The sequence below is a fragment of the Ovis canadensis genome, chromosome 17 (genome assembly GCF_042477335.2).
Source record: "Ovis canadensis isolate MfBH-ARS-UI-01 breed Bighorn chromosome 17, ARS-UI_OviCan_v2, whole genome shotgun sequence".
NCBI classification, from domain to species: Eukaryota; Metazoa; Chordata; class Mammalia; order Artiodactyla; family Bovidae; genus Ovis; species Ovis canadensis.
Genome location: NC_091261.1, coordinates 15,117,983 through 15,135,384, shown reverse-complemented (window position 1 = coordinate 15,135,384; position 17,402 = coordinate 15,117,983). Strand labels below are relative to the sequence as shown.

The 17,402-nt window shown below is 53.5% G+C and overlaps 1 protein-coding gene across 2 annotated transcripts in view; it reads left to right on the top strand.

Moving 5' to 3' along the window:
- FHDC1 (FH2 domain containing 1) overlaps window positions 1-12,224 on the top strand; it is a 42,235-nt gene extending 30,011 nt beyond the window's left edge. For both annotated transcript variants that reach the window (XM_069556668.1, XM_069556667.1), the window contains exons 9-12: window positions 215-285; window positions 2,332-2,449; window positions 5,874-6,038; window positions 8,034-12,224. In XM_069556668.1, the coding sequence (XP_069412769.1) occupies window positions 215-285; window positions 2,332-2,449; window positions 5,874-6,038; window positions 8,034-10,070 (2,391 nt within the window). In that variant the 3' untranslated portion in view covers window positions 10,071-12,224. The remainder of the gene's footprint in view (window positions 1-214; window positions 286-2,331; window positions 2,450-5,873; window positions 6,039-8,033) is intronic.
- The last annotated feature ends 5,178 nt before the right edge of the window (window positions 12,225-17,402 follow it).

Sequence of the window (17,402 nt, the reverse complement as noted above, 5' to 3'; positions counted from 1 at the left end):
TAAATGTTTCTTGAAAGTGGGAGATTTCTGCCCAGTCTTACTGAGAATGTCAGACTGAGTTTGTGTCTCTGGGAGTTACTTTGACTATATCAAGCCTTAAAGGGGGACAGTGATTTTAGGGTTCCTTTAAGCCCTGAGAAGAATTTCTCCATGTAGTGGATAAAATTCCAGTTTTGTCCCCATAGAGTGAGAGAAAATTCTGTTTTTGTTCCAGGAAGCCCAAAAGAAAGATGTTGTGCTTCTAAATTTTTCTGAAAAATTGCTTCATGTTCAGGAGGCTGCCAGGTAAGCAAGAAAGAATATGGTGAGACAAACGTGGTTGGTTGTTTTTCCCTTAACTACCTTCTTATAAAAACTGATGAATATTATACAACTTCTGGATTCAGGTTTGAACTTTCAAAAGTTTTGTCTAGTTGAACTTCAGACCTTTCTTTCATTTGGTTATAGAGGTGTGTGTGCACCTTTGGAATTATGGGGGTTTTGAAAAATTAATCTTTATTTTTAATCTAAAAAAACCCTATTGCAGTTTATTCTAATGAATATCATCAGTGTAAAAATGTATGTATATGGATTAAGAACTTCAAATACATCCACACCCAAAAGACAGGGCTCAAAGAACACAGTACTTGGAGTTGGTATACATCAGTCAAGCTCTCAGGGCCCTACCTCACTGATTCCTTTAGAATCTAACATGGTACGTTTACTTTCTATTGCATTAAAAGAAGTTGGAACCATATCAAGGGCTGTGAAAGGATCTTGTTTTAAATTAGTCACTCAACTTTACAGAGAAAGTATCTAACAAACATAACGCTCTATTTACATCACTGCTCTTTGCTTCTGATCCCCATATAGATGTGTATTTTAATGGAGCTATAATCTGTGTATCCATTCTGAGTCCTGTGCTTTTAAATTTACAGTGCATACCCGTGCATGTAAATGTTAAATGGTGGTAATGTCCCATAGCCAGCTTTTTAAGGTAAAAGGTCCTGATTTGTAGCTACTGCTGATTTCCGTGGTATAAATACTGCTGCCATGGCTGACCTCAAGTTCCCAGTGGCACTGTCGATTACGGAGCTGGGGAACGATACCCACAGTGACAGCCGTGTCCCGTGAGCAGGCAGCAGCAGCCACCTCACGTATCAGCCCAGCGCATGTCATCTGCTTGTTATCTGAGGGACTCTATCCAGTTGGGACAGCTGTGAACCAGATGCATAAACACTCACCAGAGCTTCTCAAGCCCCGCCCACCACTGGCCCGCATCTCAGGGTTACTGCCTGAGAACATCTAACCGTCGATGATGTCTTTCCCAAAGTGAGAGGATCAGTCCTAAGCGTGAACAGTTGATATAGTTCATATTTACAGATCACCAGAGCATTCCTCCTACAGAATGGGCATCTGCTAAGATGTAAACTGTTTGTACTTTTGAATTACTAAAAGAAATTTGCGTGGAAATATTTTTTCCTCCTTCCAGCGCAGAAATGTTTCTAAGAGATACACAGAAATAGAGGTCCCATTTCTGGTCAGAGTTAGATGGGGAAGGTTAGCTAGAAACTGTCTTAGGAAAAACTTACCAAGGTTTCTTTGAACTGGAAAGTGAAGTATGAATAGGACATAGGTGGGTGCCAGCGAAGGTGGACCACTCCTGTGTAAAGAAAAGCTAGAATTGACAGTGGAGCTTGAAAGCATCTTGATCTGTGAATGTGCTAACTGAATTCCTCCTGGACTCAGGCTTCCCCTGTTCACTTTACCAGGTGACATGAACATCATTCATGCTCTATTAATCTCAGTGTGATGCTTATAATAAAAGCCTTGCCAGCAATCCCTCCGTTTCTCTGCAGAACTCTTAGCTGTGTGTCCATTCTCTCCCACCCAGAGAACTGACTCTGGTTGCTTGTGGCAGGCAATGTGCAGTCTGTGCAGGGTCTCTGCATCCTCGGTAACATCCTGGTTATCAGCATGTGCTGCCACCTTGCATTTCATGGGTTAGGGCTTTTGTATTTGCATTTTTGTGGCCAGAGGAAAGTATAAGTATGTGAGTCCTGCTGGATGCTAATGCTGATGGCATAAAGCTGTTGAGAGTTTATGAAAAGCTTCGGAAGTGGTTATCTCTCCAGCAAGAACAAAATTACAGCCTGCTCTCTTTGAACCACTATGTGTCTTTAGGAAGGAATCGCCTCTTAGAAAAACATGGAGGGAACTATCAATATAGAGGGTGGTAAAGGTGATTGCAGCAGCCCTCCCCTCCATTTCCAGGGTCTCGTTTGATGTGCCTGGGGTGGCCGCCCCCTCAACCCCAGTGCCAGCTGCCCACTCTCTCCTTTTTTCTTTCAGATTATCTCTGGATAACACGGAGGCGGAGCTGCACTCGCTCTTTGTCAGGACGAAGTCTCTCAAGGAGAACATCCAGCGGGATCGAGAGCTGTGTCAGCAGATGGAAGATTTCCTTCAGGTGAGTGACTCGAGTCAGTCTCTGATCTCCTCCTCAGTGGCCCTGTGAGGCCACTTACGTTTGCAGGGCTGTGTTTGTGCAAGCAGCAGGTTCCCGTTCATGTTTTCCCCCCTAAGCCAGTCAAAGGAGCTTGATACTTCAGTCTTTATGGGGGCGTCCCCGGTAGCTCAGCAGTAAAGCATCCGCCTGCAATACAGGAGATGCAGGAGACCCAGGTTCGATCCCTGGGTCAGGAAGATCCCCTAGAGAAGGAAATGGCAACCCACTCCAGTATTCTTGTCTGGAAAATTCCACAGACAGAAGAGCCTGGCGGGCTGCAGTCCGTGGAGTCACAGAGTTGGACACTGCTGAGCAGCTGAGCATGCGTTCTTTGCTGGACTGGTGTTTTGGCAGAGGATATGCAGTATGTCTGACCCTGAGCTTGGTTAGAGATGGGGTCTCTGTTTATTTCGGCTCAGTCTGCAGGATGGCACCCACTCCCACGTGGACTGGGATCACTTATGCTTACGCTTGGCGGCGGCTGCTGCCTGGCAACTCAGGTTTTGGTTCGAAAGCTCAGTTCTGGAGTTCCTGCCTCCCAGTTAAACTTCTGGATGTCAGAATGAGGTTCTCATTAAAGACACCTGAGCACTTGGGCTGTTGTTCCTTCAGTTGATTCTGTGGAAGAAACAAGCTCCGTTTTGGCATGTTTTATAGGGAGGCAGGAGAGCACACTGGAGCCAGGGCCTCCCAGCACCCTAGATCCACCGGCCCACAGGGTGTGGTGGGAGCTGCCCCGAGTAACGTCAACAGAACCCGGCAGAGTGGACCTGTCTGTGACAGCTCATCGTGACTCACTAATCACATAGTCTGACATACTTCTTTTATCTTCCTTATTTAAAAAAAAGAAGAAGTGGCACCTCTTCACACTTTCGGTCTTCAGGAAATGGTGTGCTACTCAATTTCCCTTCGCCAAACAGGTCTGAAATCTCGGCGTCAGGGCTTTGAGGCTTGTGGGCCAGGATATGTGAGGCAGGGCTGCCCTGGGAGGTGGGAAAGGGACCGTGTGCTTGAAGATCAGACCAAGGTCAGCCCCAGCCTCCCCTGGTTTCCTTGAAACGAAGCCACATCAGATGCTGTGAGCTGCAGCTCCCATCAGGGAACACCTGATTTTGTTTGGCTCTGCTGGGAGTTGGTTTTTATTATTAAACACGTATTCTGTATTTTCTTTCAAACATCACTGAACTTTAATTTTCCCTGAAAAGTGCACAGATTTTCTTCTCTGAGACAACTAAGTAGACATCACCACAGAATCACATGAACAGGAGCCAGGAAAACACTCAGCAATAAATAAGCCCGTTGAGACAAATGGAACAATCCAGGAGTGAGAGGAGAAGGCCCGTCACACATGCAGAGGCTCATTCTGGAGGCCTGTTTCTCGGTTCTTATATGAGATGCTAATTTCTTCTGTTAAATAGCAGCATAGGAAAGCTTACAATGCGAAGTCGCACACCCAGATGGCTGCTGAGAGGCAGCCTTGTTTTCACTTGAAACTCATCTTCCTGGTACTCATTTTTATCTGTGTAAGCGAAATATTCCATACAGCTATGGAATATTTTTCTCAAGTTTACTTTCTTTTTAAATAGGGGAAATACAATTGTTAATGTAGGTTAGGGTCGGGCCATAGAAGGCCCTGAAAGCCAGTCTGAAAGCTTTGCTGTCTAAGCCAGGTGGGGAACGATGGAAGGGCTTTGAAAGCATTGTGTTTTCATTTCTTACTTTGGCTGTGCTGAGTCTTCGTTGCCGCTCTGGCTTTTCCTCCAGTTGCGTGGGCTTTTCACAGCAGTGGCTTCTCTCGGTGCAGAGCACGGCTCTAGGTCGGGCGGGCTCCAGCACTTACGGCTCCCAGGCTCTGGAGCACAGGCTGCATAAAGCTGTGGCAGACGGGCTTGGTTGCTGCACGGCATATGGGGTCTTCCTGGGTCGGGGGTTGAACCCGTGTCTTCTGCACTGGTAGGCAGGCTCTTTACTACTGAGCCCCCAGGGGAGCCCCATTGAGGGTTTGGAGTGGAAAAATGATCTGCTATTCAGGTCTGTTTCACATTTTGACCCTTGGGGTGAGAAGTGTCAAGTGCACTGGGGTGGACTTTGATACTCCATAGCAGACAAGTTTGAGTTGAAGTTGAATTGGCTGCCACAACCACCCGTCTGTCATTCACGCTTTGCCAGCGTTGCTTTGAACTTTTTCATCTGCGGCCCCAACCGTGAGGGAAGAGTTCAGAAACCAGCTCTTGGGCAGTGACTCCAAGCGTGGTGGCTTTTAGGCTCTGTTCTCCAAGTCCCAGGGGGCGTGCAAGCGTCCAGGCGCTCTGCCGTCCCCACAGCATCTGACGACGAGATGGCCCAGGTAGAGTCAGCGCCCGTGAAGGTTCCTGTCTCAAAGTCCTGTTTTTCTGCAGTTGAGCTGTTCTTGGCTAGGATCCATCTTTCCCCCTGTGCAAGCACGACGGGCAGAGATTTATCCTTCCATTAATACCCTTCCCTCCACGAAGGAAAACACAGCGTGAACGCACACGCTGCCTCAGGCTACTGACTCACATGGTTCCTTCCTCTGGCATTTGGTTTCCTAAATAGTTTTGGTTTCCTACTGCCTCTCGAAGGCATTTGGTGTAAGAAAAGGGCTTTGAAAGGGGGTGGTGCGTGGAGGGGATAGGAAGGAGCGCATCTTCTTAAACTTTCTCTTTCTCTTGAGATTCTCTTTTGGGTTCCGGATTCGAGCCCGGCAGCCAGGGAGCAGCCCACAGCGTCACCATTGCCCAGGCCTGGCCCCCTACCTAGGAAGAAGTTTCTCAAATTTGGCCAAAAACTTTGTTTAGGGGAAAAAACTTACAGAAAAAACCTGAACAAACTTTTTGGCCAACCCAATTAAAGTGTGATTTCATAAAGGAATATACCCCATGCATGCCTTCTTCATAAAATCCTTGTTTCCCAGTGAAAAAGAAAGCACGTGAGGCTTCTGTATGAACCTAACAGTGGTCATTTGGGATTAAGTTTAAACCCTTCCCAACTGGGAATAAGACAACTGGTCAACACAGGGGACCTCTGGGTCCCTGACGCAGACCCATGACCAGTGTTGTGACTCAGGCATGAGGGCAGGAGGAACAGAGGCAGACGGGGTTCCCCTTAACGACACCCACTATGCCAGTGCGATGTGTCCAGTGACTTTACAGGGGGACACTGGGTGACAGCCTCCAGGTTAGAGCTCCTCGGCCTCCTCTGGCTCCCCCGACACAGGGGTCCACCTTGCTCCCTGGAGTTTTGTTTGGGGTGACTTACTCCACTGTCGGCTCTGGGGGCCCTGCCATGAGATCTGAGACTGAGCCCCGGGCCCCTGGCAGCCGTCGAGTGCTCACCTCCACATCTGCCATCTGTTCCTCCCCTGCAGTTTGCCCTGGAAAAGCTGGCAGAGCTGGAGCGATGGAAGCGAGAGCTCCAGGACGAGGCCCACACCCTCATCGACTTCTTCTGTGAAGACAAGGACACCGTGAAGCTGGACGAGTGCCTGCAGATATTCAGAGACTTCTGCATCAGATTCAACAAGGCGGTGAAGGTACAGCTCGGGGCACCTCCATGTTTTCTGGGCTCTCTGGATCTCCGCCTCTCCTCTTCCCAGCCTGGCCCCTGCCTGTGGCGGAAAGGTGCCTCGGTAGCTTCACAGCATCAGCAAGGTCTGGCCCCGGTGGCGCGGCCTGGCTGTCCCTCAGGGCTCCAGGGAGGCTCTGCCCTCTCAGCCCTGAGCCTTCCCCTGCTGCCAAGTCTAACGTGTGCTGCTCGTTCCAGTGCTCGTGCTGATGCTCTAAAAGCATTCTGTTCGGCAGGTTTGTTTAGGATGGCACTCATGCTATTAAGGCATCTCTTTGAAGGTCCTTCTGTCTTCCCAGGAAATACTTTCCTCCTTCAGGGGGTCCTTTGTTGCAGAGGGGTGATCGGAAGGCCCCCTTGTCCCTCTTTTGAGCTCTGTAGCCATCTGGGGGTCGGCATCTGGGGAACCAGGCTGTCCTTGGCCAGAGCGGGCTTCAGAATGCCCAGAGACTGAGGGAGCAGGCTGCTGTCTGCCACAACTGCCGCCTTCTTGCCCGTCAGCCTCCAGGTCATAATCTCTGAGTTCATGCAAAATCCAGAAAACGCTTTGGGTTTCTTGACTTTGCACATAAAACTTTCACCTGCCAACTAAAAACAGAACAACAGCCCATCATTTCAGGTGTTGATAAGGAACCAAATACTCCTGTGCACCTCTTTCCCTCAGTTTTAAGCGCACGTTTGTCCATAGCTGAATTTCTCTGAGGGGCTGCTCAGTGTCTCTGCAGCCCTAAATAAGTAGCTCAGAGTGACTGGAGTTCCCAAACCGCCTTTCTCTTCCACTGAAAAGGAGGCTGAGCCTGTGGCCACGTTTCCTCTCCTCTGTCCAAGCAGTGAGGTCAGCAGGGGAGGTGCTGGTGGGGTGGTACTGGCCAAACTGGCCCTGAGGCCCTCACTCCCAGCCGGAATTCTCCGCGCTTGTGAGGCCACCTGTGTGATGCTCTCAGCCCAGCTGTCCTGAGAGCCAGGAGCTGGCCCTGTGCCCTCCGCAGGCAGCCTGGAAAGAAGACCCGGGGACCTTGGGGAGGCCGAGGCTGCAGGAGGGGCCCAGAGTCCCCGGTGGTTGGAGCCAGAGGCTCCCAGAAACTTGGAAGGGAAAATCCACTGTTTGCGGAAATTGATCTTCAAGTAAAAAGCACTAATGATAACAGATTTGGGATGTGGGTTCCTCACGTTTATGTGGCGCGAGTATAATGAAAGAGCAGGCAGTAAACTGTTCGGTGTGTGCACGTGCTCTGTTCGGTTTTGTTGGGTGAGGGCTGGCTCCTTGGAGCAGGGTGAAAGGCAGAAAGGTTGATAAAGCAGATCCCCGTCTCTGATTGTGGGAAGTGTGTCGGGAACAAGGGACAGAGCCTCTGTGGCATTTCTGGTGTTTACCAGGGAGCATTCAGAGAACACAGGCATCTCTTAATATCCTGAGTCTGCATTTATCCATCCCAACCACAAAGTAGAACGCGTGCACATGTGTGTGTGTGTGTAGACATATGTGTATATGTATGTATGTTGGCAACACTGATTCAGACTCCTTTTAATGCCCATAGTATTTTTCTCTCTGTGCCTAAATAGCACTCCTGGAAGTCCCTTCTGTCTCGCCCTACTTAGAAACCAAGTTGCATTTCCTGGGAGTTGAGGTCACAGACACGTGTGCAGTCACAGCCCACACTGAGGGCACAGTGCCTAGACTGGAAGTTGGGCCCCGGGTTCTGATGACCACCTTAGGCAGATGGTTGGGGTCAGGCCTAGTGTGTCCCGGTCATGCCCACGCAGCTTGAGGGGAATGGAGGCCTCCAGCCCTCCTGGCACGTGCATGTGCCAACACAGGCCGTCTCCCTCAGTGAGTGAAGCCCGTGACTCTGGGCTCTCCTCCAGCCAGTGTCTCTTGGTGGGGTGTTCGGATAGCTAGCTCTGGAACTGCACTCGGTCCCCGTGGCTCATGCATCTTCCCGCCTCTCCACCCCACCTTCAGGACAACCACGAACGCCAGGTGCAGGAGCTGAGGCAGCTGCAGCGGCTCAAGGAGCTGGAGCAGAAGCGGCGATCCTGGACGGCGGGGGAGTTTGGATTCGGCCGGAGCAGCAGCGAGAACGACGTGGAGCTGCTGACCAAGAGGGGCGCGGAGGACCTGCCCCCTTTTCTCTGCTGCAGGCCCGCCAGCCCCTCCTACCGGCCCCCCACCACCCGCCGCTCCCGCCTCTCCCTGGACACCATGGCCGACCGGGAGCTGCTTAGCTTCCTGGAGAGATCCACGGGCAGCCCCGAGGAACTCAAGCCCAGCAACTCATCCCGGGGCTGCCTCTGGCAGGTCCCGCCTGATGGAGCCTGCAGAGAGCCTGGAGAACCGAGGGGCCAGGACTCCAGCCTAGCACACAGACCTCGAGCCTTGGAGGGCCAGGAGGAAGCCCCCCACCCTGCCACAGCTTGGGCTAGCTGGCTCCCTGCAGCCCACCTCGAGGATCCCGCCTGCACTTTACGCCACCCTAGGCGCAGTGGGGTCAGCACCCTCCGAAAAAGGAACAGCGCACCGGTGGGCCTGGATCCTGTGAGGTCCTCGGCCCCACTCTCACCGTTGGCTCTAGGGATTAGGGAGCATGAGCTGGTGACCGGGCTGGCCCAGTTCGACCTCCAGGCTCCCAAGGGCCCGGAGGAGCCGGCCCAGCTGACCGGGAATGACTGCAGCCCAATGGAGCTGGTGTCCGTGGGGGATGCGAGCCCACAGTCCCTGGGCGCCCCCAAAAGCAGCCCGACGACGCCCGTGGGCAGAGGTGCGCGAGTGGCTCCCAGCCCCGTTCCCCAGGATGGCGAGGCTGCCCCTTATGAGCCCAGAAGCGCAGCTCCGCTTTCTGAGGGGAGCAGCGACCCCGGGAGCCAAGACCCTGGGCCTCTGTTCTGCATCTCGGACACCAGCGACTGCTCGCTGACCCTGGACTACTCTGAGGGAGCCAACTCCAGACCCTTAGAGGGGGACCCGGGCCAGGCGGGCGATGGGGAGGGCTCCGCGTCCCCCGGGGCCTGGGAGATGGGCGGCAGTGAGGCCGCCTCCAAGCCCATCTGCAGCCCGACTGCGGAGGCGCCCGCTGCTGCCTCCACCCCCGGCTCCGTCTCAGGGAAGAGCGAGCCGGAGAGCTGCAAAGGCGGCCCGCCCAGGGACAGGCCGGCCAGAGGGAGGGAGGCGACGGCCCTCCGGAGGAGCTCCCCCAGAGAGGCTCCGCCGTTGGCGGCGCCGCTCCGGGCCGGGGCCGCCCGGCGGAGCGCAGGGCCGCTGGGGCCCGTGCGGCCGGCGGGGCCCGTGCGGCCGGTGAGGACGCTGACCGGCTGCGAGGACGAGAGCATGCGCAGGGTCGTGCCCATCTCGCGCGCCGGCCGCGCGCCCCCGGCAGCCAAGGGCAGCCCCCGCGAGGCCCCCGGCGGGCCCGCCCCGCCGCCGCCGCTGGCGCGCCGCAGCTCCACGCGGGGGACCGCGGACGCGTCGCCCGCGAGGCCCGCGACGGCGCCGGCGGCCCGGCCCGGGAGGGAGCCCCCGTCCCTGCTCCGGAGCTCCTTCAGGAAGCCCAGCGCCAAGCCCGTGCGCAACGTGCCGCGGCCCAAGCCCGAGGAGGACAAGGCGTGCCGCGCGGGCGCCCAGGGCCCCGACGGCCCCGGAGAGCCGCCCCGCGCCGCGCCGGCCGCCAGCGTGCCCCGGGGCCCGGCCCCGGTCCCCAGCTTCGCGCGCAACACGGTCGCCTCCTCGTCTCGCAGCCAGAGGCTGGACTCCCCCGCCCCGGCCACAGCCCCCGGCCTCACCCGCACCACGTCGCAGCGGCAGCTGAGAGTGAAGGGCGGCCCCGAGGGCGCCGCCCCCAAGGACGGCAGCGCCCTCCGGCGGGCCGGCAGCGCCCGCACCCTGCGGAAGGGGTCCGAGCCGGCCGAGGGCCCCGGGGCCGGCGCCGAGAGCCCGCCGAAGGGCCGGCCGAAGGAGGCCGGCCGCGCGGCGCTGGGGCGGGGGCTTCACCCCTCACGCAAGTGAGGGGCGTCCGCCCTCCCCGCTTGCCTCCTGGGGTTCGGATGGTGAGGACTGACCTGTGCGGAAGGCGGACCCTGAATGTCTGTTCCACATAGAACCCCTCGCTGGGGCCGCCTGCCAGTGCCCTGAAGGTGTAGCCTGCTGGACCCACATCCCCGCTGGACCGATCGGCCCCGGAGGTGGACCCGGTGAGCCCCGTCCTCCAAACACAGAGCGGTGAACGACTCAGACAAGGTCGTTGTCTGACTCAGCATCGTCTGCTGTTCTTAGGTGACCAGTAACAAGATTTGGGGGCCAGTTTTTATATACCAGTGACACTTTTTACTATTATAAAATTAAACGTTGTTTTAGTTGGCTCCTTTCACAGAGTGAAATGCCTCCCAGGGGGAAAATGATGAAGGTATTTTTTATCTTCCTAGTTCCCTGGCCTCAGGGTTCCACCTGCCCATGCTGCGCAGCTGGCAACTGGACTTCCACCGCAAAGCCTTTGGGTGTCCTGTGGTTGGCACCGTCTTCCTGAAGACTCTCCCGTGCTCATCCACCTGCTCATCACCTTTGGTGAGGTGAACAGGAGGGAAAGCGAAACTGGTGGACAGAAATCCAGTGCTCCGCGTGTATTGGGGCTGTGGGGCAAGCCTCCTCTGTAGACCGGCGGCGGCCCCTGGGAGAACGCTGGAGCTTCCAGAATTTAAAGGTGCCATATTTTGATGGAAGGTCGTCAGGGACTGTTCAGCTGAGCACAACTTTCCCGTTCTCCGTTTTCTCATTTGAGTATTTGTAACACTGAGCGAAGGCTGCTATGACTTGTGTTCACTCTAGTTCCTCCAGGGAGGAATAAACCCAGACTTTCTCCTTTGCTAATGTGACCTGGAGCCTGGAGAGAAAGATTCACTTTCTCTCTCCATGATATTTTTAAATGTTGATGTCTGTCCTTTGGTACAATGGTTTTAAGTCCTGAGAAAAACCAGGTCAAGTTTGTAAAACCAGACCAAAATTGAAATTGCTTTAAGAAGACTTTATATTATCAGGAAAATTTTGAAGAAAAAAAAAAGTAAGGCTTCATTCAAAAGAGGAAAACATACTACTCCGTTCCAGTTTCACTGTTTCCGTCCCAACTAGCTAATTGGGAGGTGGGGGGATTCTTGAAACATTTTTGTTATTTAAAAATTGCCCCTCCTCCCATTTTTTCACTCTTGATCACTTATTAGTGAAAGTTTGTTTTAGATCTGACAGCGGGAGGTGGGTTTAGGCAAATATGGTTTGTATTCCTGGTGAATCCATGCGGTTGATATTACAGTCCCCCTCCTGTAGAATGTTGCCTCCCATCCAAATTAACTGGAAACTCTGAGCTTCCATAAGTCAGCTAAACTGAAAAGGAAAACAAGGCGCCTGACCACAAAACCTCTTATAAAACTAGCCCTGAGCAGTATTTCCAGGGCTCCACAAAGATGGTTGTGAGAATCCTGAGCCATTTTTCGTCATCTCAAAAAGCCTTTAAAAAAAAAGTTCATGTATTTAACCATGCAGACAGAACTGTTTGAAACCTAGGGCCTGTGAAAGAGGTCAAAAGTTTGTGGGTTTGTGGGTAGTGTCAGGGTGTGGCCCCTTGGAGAACCCTGGAAAGCAGGGTCCAAATCCCTGTTCCCTCACTGATGCTGTGAGGCAAGTCAGCCCCTCTCCTTAAGCCTCTGTTTCCCAGTCTGCATAAGTGGGGGCATGGCCTCTGCTGTGGTCTTCAAGGGTCCTGCCAACACCCAGAGTCCAAGTCATCGTGAACAGCCAAGAACCCATCTCTGCCCTGGCATCAGCTTCCAGAACTAAACTCCAGCATTTCCACAGTGGAGGTCTCACATAAAGGCTTGCTTGGAAGAAAGCACCTTCAGAATGAGTTGTTGGTTTGAAATCTAATAAGCTGAGTTTCCTGAGAAGTGGCGTTTTGCTTAGCCCTGTGGACCAATTGTATGCATCTGTGTGAGCGGGTGATCATTCTGTTACCTTTTATTGGTAATAAGTTTGGAAAATAATTTAAATATATAATGCAGAAATGTAAATAAGTTTATATATAAATTTTAAGAAGAACTGAATGTATTTAAAGGTCCATTTATATGTTTGTTCTTTTATGTAATGTGTAGTTTAATAAAGTTCATGTTTATGAGATTTGTGTTTCCTCCTTAACTGCTTCTGTGGACGTGGGTATGTGACCCCGGTAAGAGAGTGTGTAATTTACTGTACAGAGAGAAGGGTGGAGATGGGGTGGACAGGAGGTGCCAGAAGGTTGGGATAGAGCAGCTGTAGCTTCAAACGTCTCAAGAGCCAAAATGAGCTGTTGATGTGTGTCTTCTTAATAGCATAGAACCTGTATTTAACTGTGCGGGCCCCAGGCGGGGGCTTTGTGCCATACCTGGGATGCAGGCATGCATCTGATATGCGGGCCACGCATGGAATGTTCAGCACCTCGTGCACACTTGCGTTATTCCGTGTTGTGGGCCAACCTTTGCGCAATCTCCATGGGGCCAGCAAGTCTGAATCTGCCTCTGTGCGCTCACATGTGTTTTGGCTCAGGACACTATTGGGAAATCTCAGCTCACCTCTGTGGCTGCCTCAGGAATGAGTAGAGAGGGAGGGAGGCATGCTTTTATTTGGAATGCAGTATTGGTTTGAAAAGAAAGGGGGATTGTGTCTAAGATGAGACTCATACCTTGGGATTTCTATCAAGTTTTAGTCCTAGCTGCTGTCCCAATTTAGCTGACGGTTAAAGGAAGATCCTGGGGTCAGACAGCAATGGATGAGAGCAAATGACGTCTTTGTCCGGCTTGTGAGGTGCTGCCCGGTAGACGTGTAGAGCCTGGTATTGCCTGGGTTGTAAGCGGTTTGGAACATTGGACCCCTCCTCTACCATCATCCCTGTGGTAACAGGGCTTACTGACACAAACCAAAGCTAGGCCTTTTATTTCCATAGTGGGTCTTAAGTAGTTATCTTAGCCCTTTTATTTTATGACTTTCTCAAGGAACCTGTGTTCTAGTCTTCTTCTAACGATTCTCATTGAAACCCAGGGACCACAGTTTCCTAATTGTTCATTCAACAGTCTGCATATTTATATATTATGGTGAGAAGCTCTGGAATGGTTTGCTAATTCAGGTTTCCGAGGTGAGCAAATTTGCCACCTTCTGCCTCTAAGGGCGAACTCTCTTTCCTCTATCTCCTCCCACCTAGCAATGATGATGTTTTGCAGTTTCACAGAATTTTCTACTGAAACTTAAACTTTGTTCTTAATTCTTCATTATACTTTTGCTTCATGCTTCTTTCCCGCCATGAAAATAGAAGTGTTTTTTTTTTGTTGTTTTTTTTCTGGTATGTGTTCCTGAGCGCATATGAGCATACACATTTAGGCCAAATGTGACTAAGAGACATTGCAGTTGCCCCACTAAGCGCTTCTTAAAATTATTTGGGTTGTGAGCACAAAGTGAGTGACAGTGGGTCTGTAGAGTCGCCCTACTCAGCTTCTGTGGAGCCACAGTGCACAGCTCGGAATGAATCCGGGACAGGCTTGAAAACATAATCCAGAGCACCCTCTCCCTGGGGGTATTTTCATCTGCAAATATCTTCCGTGAAATGCCCCGTGGCTCACTGGGATTGCCTCAGTGAAGACGAAGGTAATGTCCTAGTCGTTGAAGAAAGTGGCTTTTCTATCTTCTAGGCCAGAGCCGTGCAGCTCACTGCCTCAGCTTTCCTTCCTAGTTGGCAGGTGGGACAACTGGCCCCACTGCAAGGGGGGTCTTGGCCCGAGCAGCACCCACAGTCTCCTTCATGGCCCTTGACCAAAGGCCACCTGGAGCCTGGCGCGACCTGACCGCCAGCCTGTCAATGCTCGAGGTCCTCTTAGGCACATTTGTACCAGACCTCTGGAGTCAGGCTTTGTCCCCAGCCTCCTCAGAAACATTCAGACGCTGAGTCATAGAGGCGGTCCCTAACTTGCCAGCAAATGATGTTCCCCAAGTTTGCTCCAAATTAGATTTGAGAAGTTCAGAATGCACATTCCCCGAGCAACCATGTCACGGTTATAGGTAGGTTTCCAAGGGAGCCCATCAGAAACTTCCTTAACCTGTCTATGGGTGGGCGGCAGCACTGAAGTTTTGTAGGCGAGAACCTCACTTGTAACTGTCCTTCTAGAGGAAAACACCAGGGTGCCGCGAGCCTGTCCCCCCTAGTTAATGATGTTGTGTGGAGGTGAGGGCACAGCCATGCTCACTCTCTGCCACTGGACAAGAAAATTCTCTCCCCTCTGAGATCAGCCACAGGAGCGCCCGTCTCCTAGGCCAGTTCCAGTAAACACAGGCTGTTTCCTACGGGAGACTGCTTTTCGTCTGTGCTTCCTGATAGCACACTGCGCAGCAGAAAGGTGTGTGCCTTGTGCTTTCAAGCCTCCAGGACCGGACTCAACCACACGCCCTCAGCCTCCTGAAAACCAGCGGCAGGTGGCAGGGTTGTGGGGAGGCCACCTGTGTGACCAGGGCGTGCCTCATGAGCCACCGGCAGCTGGCTGCGGGGCCACCGGGCCACTTCAGTGACAGCCGGGTGTCTGACGAGGGCGGTGAGCTCTCCATGGTGACCCCCGACCGTGCCAGAGCACCAAGCGGTGCCCACTTTCCTCTGGTGGGACGGGACCCCTGCAGGGAAGAAGGGGGATTCCTGGTCCCACCCCAGACCTGCACCAACTCAGCACCCTTCAGTGGGGCCCCTGATTTGCACTGAATGACTCCCCGGCGACTTCATTTTTTGCTCTGCTCTTGAGAACCAGTGGACCAGAGAGAGGCCAGAGGCTGGCTTCTCTGGCCTGGCCCTCTCGTTGGGCCTCTGCCGGGCAAAGCAGCTGCTTTTCCCCTGGGCAGGGGACTCAGCACCCGGATGGGAGGAGAGCTGCCCCCAGGAACCTGAGGAGGTGGTCTAATCTGGATCTTGCAGCAGAAGCACCTCCACTGGGTGGCACGCCCACTCCTTTGAGTCTGGAGCTCTCAGGAGCACGGCACCAGAGAGCCCAGAACAGTGGCTCCAGGGGAACATAGGAAGTGACGCAATGACCGCCTTTAAGGAAGATCATAATTGGGTGTCAGTGAAGCAATTTGGTAATAAGTGCTGAGCAATGCCACACCCACCTGACTGCCCACGGTGAGAATTTTGTCAGCAAAGTTGCTCTTTGGAACCCTGCTCCCTAAGCCTCTTGGATTCTGGAATTTTCACAGCCTTCATGAGTCACTGCAACTCTGTTCTTTGGAGCTTTTCCTCCTGGCCGCGGCTCCTTCTCCCGCTTCGAGCTGAGGCCAGGCGGGCGCATCTGCGCTGACCTCACCGCTTAGGATGGGGGTGGGGCAGCTCTCCAGGGTGCTGACTCAGGGCGGCAGCGCGGCGCCCTCACGCGAGGCCGCAGCGGCCGGAGCTCAGCCCTTCTGTCCTGCTTTAGGAGGTAGAAGCCCTCCCTGGAAGCAGGACCGCCCCCTGGTTCTTTCCAAAGCTGTCAGCACAGAATAATTCACCTTTCACCGCTTCGTGCTGTAAACAGCTCCCCATTAGACCGGGAAAATTGCTGAGGTCTAGCCACTTCCAGGGACAACTGTTTTGCCAGTTCCCAGAAGGCAGCAGAAGCGATTTAGCTATATTTGGATTAAAACCGTGGTTCAGCCTTGGAAGATGCTCCAGCAGGAAGAACAGTGCCTCCATTCAGCTGTGGAGATGGCAGCCTGGCTGGTCAGCTTTCTTTCTCTTTCCCAAGGTACCAGCAGTTCCCACAAGCTGATTCATCTCCAGGGAGGAGAGGGAAGAGGTGGGCTGCCTGCAGGGCAGGCTTCTTGCCCCAGCCAAGACGGCGGAACTATCTCCCCACCCCCACAGGGCCTCCTACTCCCGAGTCCAGGTTTGCCTTTTATACAATGGAAACGAGAGTCATCAGATCAGCACCTGGATAAGGTGCCCACTGCTCCCGGCCCTTCCCCGGCCCCTGTGGTTCTCAGCCAGCTCACATTGGGTTGGACTGCGGCTAGTGCTTTCCTCCCAAGAAGCTTATGGCTTTGCAGACAGGTACTCACCACACACCCACCATTCTAGTGGCCTAGTGGGAGGCCCCACTTTTCAGTGGAGAAGTTCCTTCTGGGAGAGGTGGAAGGGAAGCAGGTGAACGGGTGATGCTGTGTGGCCGCCCAAGGCACCATCTGTGGGGGTGATAATCCCCAGCGTGAGGTCCTCAGCCCTGGGCTACCTTTCAGGAGGAAGTATGATGAGCCGGACCATGGTGGAAGCAATGAAGGGACCCCCAAGGGTCTGGTCGTCATGTTTGAGGATGAGCCCACTAAGAGTGTTCAAACTGAAAAAGAGTGATAGAACATGGTGGTGAGATGAATCGTATTCTGTGTTGTTCCAAAGCAAAGCACAGCTAAATCTTCAGGTACAAGAAGAGCTCATGCCAAAGCTGCGGGTCCACCTCCCTAGGCCAGAGGCTCCCAAGTCCCTTCCACTTGGAAGACTCTGAGCCTATGAGATGGCTGCCTCAGACTCAGTTGCTGAGTTGACCCAGTAGCCCCTGAAGACCGCTTTTTCCTTGGAGGGGATCACCTCCTGGGAGGCCCAGCTGTACCTTATATGTCACAAGAAGCACCTTCAGAACAGGCACCCCTGTCACTACACCAAGAGGCCCTCATGCGGGGTCTCCTGGGCGTAGGGCCTCTGTTGTCGTGGAAGCACCCGCTCAGTCCTCTGGATCTGACCGCACAGCAGGAATGCAAGGACGGTCGCCTCGTGACAGATTCTCGGTGGGAATTCAAGGCGAGCTTGGGATCCTGAACAGCTCCAGGTCTTGCAGGGATTCTAGGATTCCGAAACGCGGTGCCCAGGCCTGTGCCATCCGGTGGCTCCTCAGAAGCACAGCTGTCTCCAGGTCCAGATCAAACGGTTCTTTCCTCCTCTGTCCTTTGGCTCTGGAAATCTATCTTTCCCTCTCCTGAACTCACAGAGTGCCTGGGATTAAAACTCTGATCCCCACCTGTCTTGTAAGGATGGTTGGTCGCATCTGACTCCTGGACTAGGGGTATGTGTCTGTCGGGTGGGGATGGGGGCGATTCTCCATCTGTGGAGGCCGCTAGGTCCCAGCAAGGGCTGCCGCTAAGTGGGTGCCCCCCCACACGAGTGGGCAGATGGAGTCCAATGAGCGAGGGCAAGGCTCAGGGACCTGTGTGGTAGTGGAACATGTGGGTGAAGACCCCTGCCTGTGTCTGGACCTGGTCTAGGTAGATCAAGGTGGGGTGCACGTGACTCCCAGCAGAAGGCCCCGTGGAGGGGGCAAAGGG